Here is a 12054-nt window from a genome sequence, read left to right on the forward strand (position 1 = left end):
ACCGTTGGTACATTGAATGGTGATGCATGTCCGTAGATTAATTTTCTGTTTGCTGAAGATAAGATTAACATTTGACATGTCCAAGTTAACAATACTGTGAACAAGAGCATATGTGAATCCTGCAAGACGTTTCAAAAATGGGCTATATAAGAACAGAAGGATCCACTGTTCGTGTAAACACCTACAATACATGACTGGCAGAATGATTGGCACACTTTATTTCTTTGCTCTGCTGAGTTCCACTCCGGCCTTGGGGGTATGTGTATGAATTAAATAATTACATTAATTATTCTTTTGCATCTTTAAGCACATATAATGTAACACAATGTTTCTTTGTTTCAGGGTTTGAGCCAGTGGAGTGAACTGAGTGCTGAGATAATGGCAGGAAGCGGTGGTGCAGACTTCTGCTCCTGTGATGCTTTCTTGCCGAGTTCTACCTTTCCTCTAAAAGATCTGGTGATGGTGGAGCAGACAGCTGAGCAGATCTACCACAAGTTGGAGATGGAAATGGGAAAGGTAATCAGTTACAAGTGAAGTATGTACAGAACAATGCTAATGATTGTACTTCAATCAATCAATCAATGTTTATTTATATAGCCCTAAATCACAAGTGTCTCAAAGGGCTGCACAAGCCACAACGACATCCTCGGTACAGAGCCCACATAAGGGCAAGGAAAAACTCATCCCAGTGGGACGTCGATGTGAATGACTATGAGAAACCTTGGAGAGGACCGCATATGTGGGTAACCCCCCCCCCCCCCCCCCCCCCCCCCCCCCTTCTAGGGGAGACCGAATGCAATAGATGTCGAGTGGGTCTGACATAATATTGTGAGAGTCCAGTCCATACATAGTGGATCCAACATAATAGTAAGAGTCCAGTCCATAGTGGGGTCAGCAGGAAACCATCCCGAGCGGAGACGGGTCAGCAGCGCAGAGATGTTCCCAACCGATGCACAGGCGAGCGGTCCACCCCGGGTCCCGACTCTGGACAGCCAGCACTTCATCCATGGCCACCGGACCTGTGTGTCTCCCCCTCCACAAGGGATAGGGGGGAGCAGAGGAGAAAAGAAAAGAAAAGAAACGGCAGATCAACTGGTCTAAAAAAGGGGGGCTATTTAAAGGCTAGAGTATACAAATGAGTTTTAAGATGGCACTTAAATGCTTCTACTGAGGTAGAGTCTCTTTTTTTTCTTTTTTTTTTTATAAATGTTTTTATTAAATTTGACTGGTATTACAATATACAATAGAACAGTAGTCACATTTTCCCCTTTTTTTTCCCACCCACTTCCAAGAACAACAACGCGACACATGCCCCATACACACATAACCCCCCCAGGTCCTACATACAGTAAGTTAAAGGTACAGTCACAAATGGAAAATAATTAGTACATCACTTTCTTCTCAACATAGGCAGATAGTAAATATACACCCAGAATAAATATAAATAAAAACAAAACAAAAAGGAAGCTGGTTTATGAAAGGTGAACTTTTCATGTGTCCTGTAGCGTCTTTAATTTAGCTATGTAGTCAATCACACAGCCCCAAACAGAATAAAACTTCCCAGGTGCCCCCCTAAGATTGAACTTTATTTTCTCCAGATCTAAATACATCATAAGGTCTTTAAGCCATAAGGAGGTAGCATCTCTAACTGTTACCGGGAGGGCATACCATAGTACTGGAGCCCGATTAGAAAACGCTCTATAGCCCACAGACTTTTTTTGGGCACTGGGAATCACTAATAAGCCAGAGTTCTTTGAACGCAGATTTCTTGCCGGGACATATGGCACAATACAATCGGCAAGATAGGATGGAGCTAGACCGTGTAGTATTTTATGCGTAAGTAGTAAAACCTTAAAGTCACATCTTAAGTGCACAGGAAGCCAGTGCAGGTGAGCCAGTATAGGCGTAATATGATCAAACTTTCTTGTTCTTGTCAAATGTCTAGCAGCCGCATTTTGTACCAACTGTAATCTTGTACCTGATTTCAGATGGAGGACTATGAGATTAAGATGACACAATACGCAGAGAGGATAATCGAGTTGACAACGGATATCGAGATACTGGAGAAAAAAACAGATACCAACAATGATGCCACCTTGGAGGACCTGGAGGTGAAGATTAAACAAGTGGAGGCCCTAATTAAGGAATTGCAGCTTTCATTTAAAAGTTCCACCACTGTCTTTGAGTCACTTCATCAAGAGGTAAGTCCTCAAATATGGTTGAACCTGCACAACAGATTGGTGAGCTATGTCACTGTGACTTGTAAACTGCCACTGTCTTTTCTCGCAAGTGACTACACAGAACAACTTGTTGGATATAGAGAACATATAAACCCTTAGCAGTATTTATGAAATCAAAAATATTGAAATTCAATGATTTGGTGCATTTGCAAACAGCTAAAATTATGCACAAAGAAAATGATAACCTGCTACACCCAAGACAGTACAACCATTTGTTATCAACAGAAAGAGAAATATAACCTTGGAGAAACATGTAACTTCAAACATATGCATGCATGTACAACACTTAAAACCTTTAGTACTGTATATCAGTATGTGAAATGAAATTATGGAATGGATTAGACAAAGAAATCTAACAATGTACTTATTTGAAGCAGTTTGAGAGGCTGTTCAAACAAAAAGTACAAAGAAATAGAATTATGATAAACGTCTTGAACTTGTTGAAAAAATATATTATTCATGTCAATATGTAAATCATGACTGATTTAACTAGTTATTACTGTATACATTGATACATTATTTTTATGTAAATTGTATTGCAAAGAGTTACTAAGTCAGTTACTTACACCAAAAAGTAATGCGTTACTGTGAAAAGTAACTATTTAGTTACTTATATATATATATATTTTTTTTTTAAGGCCCCATTAATGCCCTTTTAGCCTTAATTTCAGTACTGTTATTGCACTGAAGAATAATACAATCTGTTGATCAACTTAACATGCATTTGCATCACTGAACTCTGCTAAGCAATGTGGTCTACATACAACACACCAATTTATTTCAGGCCAGAACAAATTGACAAAACTATTCTAAATAGCTGCAACATAACATACATAAGTAACACACAGCATAATAACAACATGTCACAACATAGCTGTAAACCTGGCTTCACCCAAGGAAGGCACACATGACATACACAAAGCCTAACCAGGCATTTTTTTCTCTCAAGGGCATTCTGAAATAAAATCATGTCTTCAGGGGATCAACACTACTGAAGCCCAGAACACTCTACGCATTTCCCCAGTTTTAGTTTAGAGATAAGGAAATATTGGCCTGGCCCACTAGGATCCCTCTTTATGTTTGTGAACTTTATAGTTATACATTTAGAGTGATGTGATAATCAAACACTCTAGAAGTCTAGAATGAAAGAGTATATAAGAGAATTGACAGATTATGTGTACCTTCAGTGCTGAATGATGAGCAGAGGCAGAGTTTGGAGAGTTTTCTTTAGCTCGCTTTCCATGTTTATGTCCTCACTGTCCAGGTACGTGAAAATGTTTTCCGTGCTATTTGCTGTTTGACGCCGGTATCATGCTAATTAGCTGCCTGAAAGCGGGTGACTCCACTGTAGAAATAGCCTGCATGTCTTCTACCACATACGCTGCAATGGCTCTATCAACGTTGTCCTGGCTAGCAGTGCCTCCGTTAAAATCCTTAGGTGGAGGTGGAGGTGAAGTGGCATCGGAGTCTGTCTTTTTGTACTAGCTTCGTTGAAGCATGTTGCTTTTGTAGCTGTTTCAGCATATTTGAATTGCTGTTTTGGGCAGTACATGGGATCTTTGATCTAAGACACAACTTACATTTAACTAAAATGTTCTTTTCTTAGTGCTCGACAAAAGAAAAGTAGTGAGAATATCTCCATGTTCAGAAACTCGACTGCGGCTCCGCCATGATGTCTTGTTAATTAACACAGACACGCCGCCCCCCTCCCCACACCCACAGCCAGACACACACAGAGCGTGCCTCTTCTCTTATCCCTGTTGTGACACAAGAAGATTCAGAAGGACGACACTGCAACTCTCCAATAAAACACACTCAGATCTTCTGTTTCTAGCCGATACTACATAAGAAATAACGTAAAAGTTACTGAATATAAAAAATAACGCGTTAGACTACTCGTTACCGCCGAAAATAATGGCGTTACAGTAACGCGTTACTTTGTAACGCGTTAGTCTCAACACCGGTAGTTGCTATGAAGTGAAAATAGGATAGGATTAAATAAGCTCGGCATGGCGCGGTTGGGAGAGTGCTCGTGCCAGCCACTCGAGGGTTCCTGGTTCAATCCCCGGCTTCTACCACCCTAGTCACGTCCGTTGTGTCCTTGAGCAAGACCCGCCATCGAGGTGGGAATGTGTGTGTGAATGTGGAAATAGTGTCAAAGCGCTTTGAGTGCCTTGAAGGTAGAAAAGCGCTATACAAGCATAGCCCATTCTTCCTACTCCTTTTCGAACATGGCGTAAAGAGAAATATGTTGAAATATGTGATTTATCATGCTGAAATTGTATACATGTTCGAAATAAACTTGAACCAACTAACCAACATAATTTCCTAGCCACAGCTGACATCAGAGAAAAGTGTATACATTTTATTTGAGCGTTGGTTCATTTGGATGAGACCCAGCATACCCCTCCCAAAACTGGCTGCTCTAAATATCTGTATAGGGGGATTTTAAATATACTAATAGCATATCACAGATGCTATGAAGACACCTAGGAGCTATTTTAATCTGTGAAAAAACAAATATCTCATATGTCTCTCTAATTTCTCAGATCACATTAATAGTGGAGACCCTAGATCAGATGGAGAAGACCCATGACAGGAACTTGGTACTCTTGACACGTCGAGAGTACATTAAAATCCAAATGGAGCTCGAGGAATGCGAGAGACGTCACCAGGAGCTCTTTAACCCTAACATTGGTTCGGTCTTCAACACATTTAATTCTCTGTGTGTCTGAAAGTATGTAACAAGATGTTCTTCTCTCTTGCTAAAGGTTCCTGCGCACATACAGGTATCATCAAGGTCAGCAAGCCTATTGTGAGTCAACTTAATGCTCATCTGTCAAGCGGCTACATATATGGAGGCTGGGGCAAAGATTCAAAGCCTATTCGTGATAGAGAATCTATGTACTGGTTTTCTGGGGACTCCGGTGCATACATCAATAACATTAGGTTCTACACAAATTACAAAAATCTAGTTCTTAGAACCCCTTTCCTGCATCACACAATGCCCAATCAATGGCGTGGTATTGGTAGCAATTATATAGTACGTGACAACACACTGTATTATCAGAACTACATTCCATTTGGATTGGCTAAATACAATTTTACCAGTGCGACATATGAATCCAGGGTGATTCCTGGGGCAAGCAAAACCTTCTCATACGCCAAATTAAGCTATCAGATCTTTGACTTTGCCGCTGATGAAACTGGCCTTTGGGTGGCATACACAACAGATGAGTCCAATGGCAAGATGGTTGTCGCTAAAATAAACGAAGAGTCTTTTGGGATCGTGGAGCAATGGCAGACTAGTCTTTATAAACCGAGCATCAACAACGTCTTCATGGTGTGTGGTGTTCTTTATGCTGTCAGGACAGTTGATATTCAAAATGAGGAAATATTTTTCATGTTCGACACTAAAACCAGACAAGAGAAACAGATAAGTATTCTCTTTGAACGTTTCCAGGATAAGTATTCCAACCTGGATTACAATCCAACTGATCAGAAGCTCTACATGTACAATGACGGCTACTATGTTAAGTACCATTTGTGGTTTAACCATACAACTGAGGCCACAGCAAAACCACTCATGGTACAGAACCCAATCTGAAAATGTAATGTAATTTTCAAAATAGTAATTTGTGTTTCTCTTTTCTGTTTAAATGCTAATAAATTCCCTCATGCATCAAAACAATCCTGTGTGCGTTTTTTTTCCATACATCCGGGGACTACCATAACAACTACTTTATTTTTCTCGCCCAAAATTGAGCAACAAATGTGTGCTTGATAAAGGTCTCAAAAAAGCATAATTTTAACTAGTCCGCAAAACTCCAAACTTTATACTACGCAATGCAATGGAGAGGATGCGTAGTACGCATCCTCTCCATTTTTTTGGCTTTAATTTAAAATCAATGTATTGAAGCGGAGATTATTCCTCACCAGGTTCAAGTGGAGATGCGGAGGAGGGGACCGGGCTGCCAAGCTGGCGCTGAGCGTCGGGCCATGTTTATTGGAGGTTGGTGTGAGTGCAACTTTGCTGTCTCTCGGGCAGGACAGACAGGCTTTGTGGGGTCTGGCAGGATGAGCATGTGTCAGACACCTTGGTCTACCTAGACGGATTCTTGCTCATCCGTGCCGACCGGATACTGGCTGGTGGGCATCAGTCGATAAAGTCTGCGCCCCGACGGGTCTATATGCATGAGGATCCCCTGCTGGCCCCACTATGGACTGGACTCTCACATTATTAACCGTATCCACTCGACATAAATTGCACCGGTCACCCAGGGGGGGATCCCCACATCTGCGGTCCCTTCCAAGGTTTCTCGTTTTTCCCTTTTGGTTTTTTCTTGCCCTGATGTAGGATCTGAGCCGAGGATGTTGTTGTGGCTTGTGCAACCCTTTGAGACATTTGTGATTAAGGGCTATAAGTAAACTTTGATTGATTGATGCTTGTACAACTACATACATTGTCAAGCTGGCTATGTACAAACAAAATATGAAATGTGGGCTAATACTTTACAGATACTGTAATATGATTGTTCATGTTTTTCAGTCAGTAAAAATGAGTGTCCTATCACATTGGGTTGTGCATTACAATTTCAAAAGCTATTCAGCTGCTCACGCAGAAGCTAGCTTTCACTATCCTACATAAAGTACTGTATCGGCAATGTCACTGGAAAAAAGCATCCGGGTTTACCCAAACCAGGAACCCTGGATGACAAGCCAAGTCAGCATGCTCCTCAAGGCCCGCGACACCGCCTTCAGGTCAGGTGACAGTGCTCTATAAAGTACTGCGCGTGCTGACCTGAAGAGAGGACTCAAGGAAGCCAAGATGGACTACAATGAGAGGATCGAAGACCACCGCTCAAGCAACAACCCACGGCAGATGTGGCAGGGCATACAGCACATCACCAATTACAAAGGCTGTGACGCAGCAACCGGGGACTGGGATGTATCGCTGGCAGAGGAGCTGAACTGCTTCTTTGTTTGCTTTGAGACATCACAAACAGTCACAGCCACACCACCCCCAGCCCTCCCTACCCCTTAAGCCCTTAGCACTCCCACACTCACTCTTGAGGAGCATGAGATCAGGCGGGTGCTCAAGGCAGTGAACCCCAGGAAGGCGGCTGGTCCAGACGGTGTACCCGAGAAGGTGCTCAAAGCATGTGCTGACCAGCTATCCTACATTATCACCGTCCTCTTCAACCTCTCCTTGGCACAGACACTCATCCCACCTTGCCTTAAATCCGCCACAATTATCCCGGTACCCAAGAAAGCTGCCACAAGCAACCTCAACGACTATCGCCTAGTAGTACTCACACCTGTCATCATGAAGTGCTTCGAGAGGCTAGTCCTACACCACATCCAAGCCTGCCTCCCCCCCACCCTAGACCCACAGCAGTTTGCCTACTGGGCGAACAGATCCACGGACAACGCCATAACCATGGCTCTCCACTCTGCACTGAGCCACCTGGAACACCGAGGGAGCTATGTCAGGATGCTTTTCATCAACTATAGCTCCGCCTTCAATACCATCAGTCCAGACATCCTGGTCACCAAACTGCTGGATTTAGGCCTCCCCACACCCACCTGTCTTTGGATTAAGGACTTCCTGACCAACCGACCTCAGACAGTGAAACTCGGCCCCCATCTCTCCTCCTCCCGCACACTCAGCATCGGCTCAGCCCTTTGCTGTATTCCCTCTACACCCATGACTGTACTCCAGCCCACCCGGAGAACACCATAATCAAATTTGCCGATGACACAACGGTGGTGGGTCCCATTACAGGGGGAGATGAGTCTGCATACAGAGATGAGGTCCTGAAGCTATCAGCGTGGTGTTCAGTGAATAATCTGGCACTGAACACCACAAAAACCAAGGAACTCATCTTTGACTTTAGGAAAAACACTGCAGACCCCGTCCCCCTCTACATCAACGGCGAGGAGGTAGAGAGAGTCAGCTCCTTCAAGTTCCTCGGCACCCTCATATCTGCTGACCTCTCCTGTACCAAATACAACTGCAGTCACCCGGAAGGTCCAGCGGAGACTCCACTTCCTGAGGGTGCTGAGGAAGAACAGACTGGAGAGGCTGCTGATGGTGACCTTCTATCGCTCGGCTGTCGAGAGCCTGCTAACGTACTGCATAACAGTGTGGTACGCCAGCTCCACTGAAGCAGACAAACAAAACAGGCGATTCAGAGGGTCATAAAGTTTGCACAAAAAATCATCGGCAGCCCCCTCCCCTCCCTGAAGAATTTACACAACTCCCGTTGCCTCAGCAGAGCAAAAAGCATCACTAAGGACAGCACACACCCTGGCTTCCACCTGTTCGACCTGCTACCATCGGGCAGGCGCTACAGGTGCATCTGAGCCAGAACAAACAGGCTCAGAGACAGCTTCTTTCCCAGAGCTGTCACCATCTTGAACTCTAACTTATAATAATAATTCACCCCTATACAATATCCTACCCTAATACCCTACTGTGCGATATTACCCTTCGAGTGCAATACATCGGACACCGATTGTTATTTATTACTCCGGTACTCTTGTCTTATTCTGTATATTGTACAGTATTTTGTATTTCTATAGTGTTTTGTATATTGTACAGGATTGCTTATTATTTTTATTGGATAGTAGTCTGTTTATTTCAATTGTTAGTTTTTTTTTTATTACCTCTTGTGTAATTTATTTTTACCCCATATTTGTTCCCACTACCGCACCTTAGGTTGGAGTCCTTAATCTCGTTATATGCAAATATTATGACAATAAAGTCCATTCTATTCTATTATATTCTATTGTATTGCCGTAGCATGCTGTCACAAGAATCAGAATCAGAATAATTTTTATTGCCATTGTTTGAGAACGGGTTCACAAACTAGGAATTTTTCTTGGTGCAATCGTGCAACATAAAAACACATGTAACTGAGCTATCAGATCTTGTTATTGTTCATGTGCCTGATGGCCGAGGGGAAAAAACTGTTCAGGTGGCGGGAGGTGTGGGTCTGGATGGACCGTAGTCTCCTGCCTGAGGGGAGAGGGGAGAATAGTTTGTGTCCAGGGTGAGAAGAGTCAGCTGTGATCCGACCCACGCGCCTCCTGGTCCTGGAGGAGAACAGGTCCTGGAGGGATGGGAGCTTACAGCCAATCACCTTCTCAGCAGTACGTACGATGCGCTGCTGTCGATGCTTATCCTGGACTGTGGCGCCGGGGAACCACACGGTGATAGAGGAGGTGAGGATGGACTCGATGATGGCTGAGTAAAACTGCACCAGCATCTCGGTCAGCACCTTAAGTTTCCTCAGCTGCCGCAGGAAGTACATTCTCTGCTGGGCCTTCTTGATGAGGGAGCTGATGGTTGGCTCCCATTTGAGGTCCTGGGTGATGGTGGTGCCCAATAAACGGAAGGAGTCCACAATGGAGACGGGGGTGGGAGAGTCAATCAGGGTGAGGGGGGATAATGAGGCTGTGACTTTCCTGAAGTCCATGATCATCTCCACTGTTTACTGGGCGTTCAGCTCCAGGTTGTTGAGGCTGCACCAGGATGCCAGCCGGTCCACCTCTCTCCTGTAGGCGGACTCATCGACATCCGAGATGAGCCCGATGAGGGTAGTGTCATCCGCAAACTTGAGCAGCTTTACGGACTGGTGACTGGACGTGCAGCAGTTTGTATACAGGGAGAAGAGCCAGGGGGAAAGTACACAGCCCTGAGGAGTACCAGTGTTTGTGGTTCTACTGTCCGAGACAATCTTCCCCAGCCGCAAGTGCTGTCTTCGGTCTGTCAGGAAGTCAATGATCCAACTGCAGAGGGAGTCGGGCACGCTGAGCTGGTAGAGCTTGTCTCGTAGCAGTCCAGGGAGGATGGTGTTGAAGGCAGAGCTGAAGTCCACAAACAGGATCCTACCGTAGGTTCCTGGTGAGTTTAGATGCTCCAGGATGAAGTGGAGGGCCAGGTTCACTGCATCATCCACAGACCTGTTGGCTCTGTAGGCGAACTGCAGTGAGTCCAAGAGGGGGGGCGGTGATGTCCTTGAGGTGTGGCAGGACCAAGCGCTCAAAGGACTTCATGACCACAGACGTCAGCGCAACCGGCCTGTAGTCATTAAGTCCTGTGATCCATGCTTTCTTGGGGACAGGGACAATGGTGGAGGTCTTAAAGCAGGACGGCACGCGGCATAGCTCCAGAGAGGTGTTAAAAATGTCAGTGAAGACAGGAGCCAGCTGATCCGCGCAGTGTCTGAGGGTGTAGGGGGAGACACCATCCGGCCCGGGGGCCTTCCACGTATTCAGCTTCAAGAACTGCCGGCGTACATTCTCCTCTCGGATGGAGAGGGCCTTTAAAGTCCTGTGATGTTCTTGGAGTCCTGTGATGTCCATGGAGTCCTTTAAATCCTTAAATGAAGTGCTGGTATTGTTATGGGAATGTGTTATTATGCTAGAAAAATAGTTCCTCAGTGTTCGCTCTTACGATAACAATTTTGCTACAACTTGGTAATTTTGCAGATTACGGAACTTAAATAAAGTGTTGTTGGCTTTTTTTTGGATGCATTTTAGAGTGTGCCCATTAGCTGCATTACTAGCCACCTAGAACGAGCCGATTTTTACAAATCACAATGCAAAGAACCCCCAATATGTGTTCTTGTCTCTCATAAGGATTGTGAACTTGGGCAAAATTTCAAAAATGTGCAGTTCCCCTTCAGACATTTATAAATATTATACAGAGATGGAATAATTTTGTCAAATTGAGATTCTATACTTCTTTTTTTAATCACTTAGTCACTTCCGCCTGCCAATCCCCTAGCAACGCGGTCGCCATATTGAATTCGTTGAAAACAAACCAGCTCACAGCGAACACAGCATTGACAGAAAAGGCATTTAACGAGGTTTCACGGCATTTTAAACTGTTCTAAATGGCGTATGATTATGTAAATAGTTTTTCCAGTGAGGCTAGGTTAAGATACGAGTTAAAATGTTCTGTAGTTGGATTAAACGACTGCCCTTACCGCCTTCCAGCAGATGCGTGGACTGATAATCCTACGGCCGGACATGGAATTTGGAAATCTTTATGTCTACCTCACAAGCGCACCAGGTCGGTTGTTAGCTTCGGTTGTTATATAACGAATAAATCACATAAAAATTGTTAAATCACCCAAGGTATGTTGATAAATGATAATAAGGATGACACGGTGGCTACCAGTATCTGTATATTTATTATATCTGTAGAGAGCTCATTCAAATTCAGTTCAGTATTATGATTTATTATTTGCTGAATTACTGGAAATAGCCTTTATACCGTTTGTTATTGTTGTGCAACAACAACAACTTCAGCTGTCGAGCGTTATTCAGTAAAACTTCAACGGGTTCAACATTAGCATGGACGGTATAGCCAAGTTGTGGTTAAGAAGGTGGATTTTTGTTCCTTATATTTACCAGAAACGAAGTGATCCGAACACACGACCCGGGATTTTGGGGGACTCCAGTGAGAACCGTCCTCGTTTTCCCGGTGTAAAGCTGCGAGCCATTTGTCTCGTCTCTGTGGGCTTTTAGCACGCTTTGGCAGAACAAAATACGACCTTTGTTTTCCCTGTTTCCAGTTGTGGTTTGCACAACCAAAAACAACACAGTTTTTTGGCATTTTGGAGGCAGAATGACGGGTTTAATCAGCGCAGGTCGACAGGTTAAAGAGTTTTGTTTTCAACGCCAGTAGAGATGCGCGGATAGGCAATTTATCTCATCCGCAACCGCGTCAGAAAGTCGTCAACCATCCGCCATCCACCCGATGTAACGTTTGATCAGAACTGCATCCGCCCGCCATCCGCCC

General features: G+C 44.2%; 1 protein-coding gene across 1 annotated transcript; it reads left to right on the forward strand.

The window, feature by feature from the left end:
* The first annotated feature begins 202 nt into the window (after positions 1 to 202).
* olfm4.1 (olfactomedin 4, tandem duplicate 1) lies at positions 203 to 5863 on the forward strand. Its single transcript, XM_061924393.1, has 5 exons — positions 203 to 256; positions 343 to 516; positions 1989 to 2201; positions 4790 to 4937; positions 5012 to 5863. The coding sequence occupies exons 1-5, from the start codon at positions 203 to 205 to the stop codon at positions 5845 to 5847; spliced, it is 1425 nt and encodes a 474-aa protein (XP_061780377.1). The 3' UTR covers positions 5848 to 5863.
* Positions 5864 to 12054: the final 6191 nt, after the last annotated feature.

This window comes from Nerophis lumbriciformis, linkage group LG29 (assembly GCF_033978685.3).
Source record: "Nerophis lumbriciformis linkage group LG29, RoL_Nlum_v2.1, whole genome shotgun sequence".
In the NCBI taxonomy this organism is placed as follows: Eukaryota; Metazoa; Chordata; class Actinopteri; order Syngnathiformes; family Syngnathidae; genus Nerophis; species Nerophis lumbriciformis.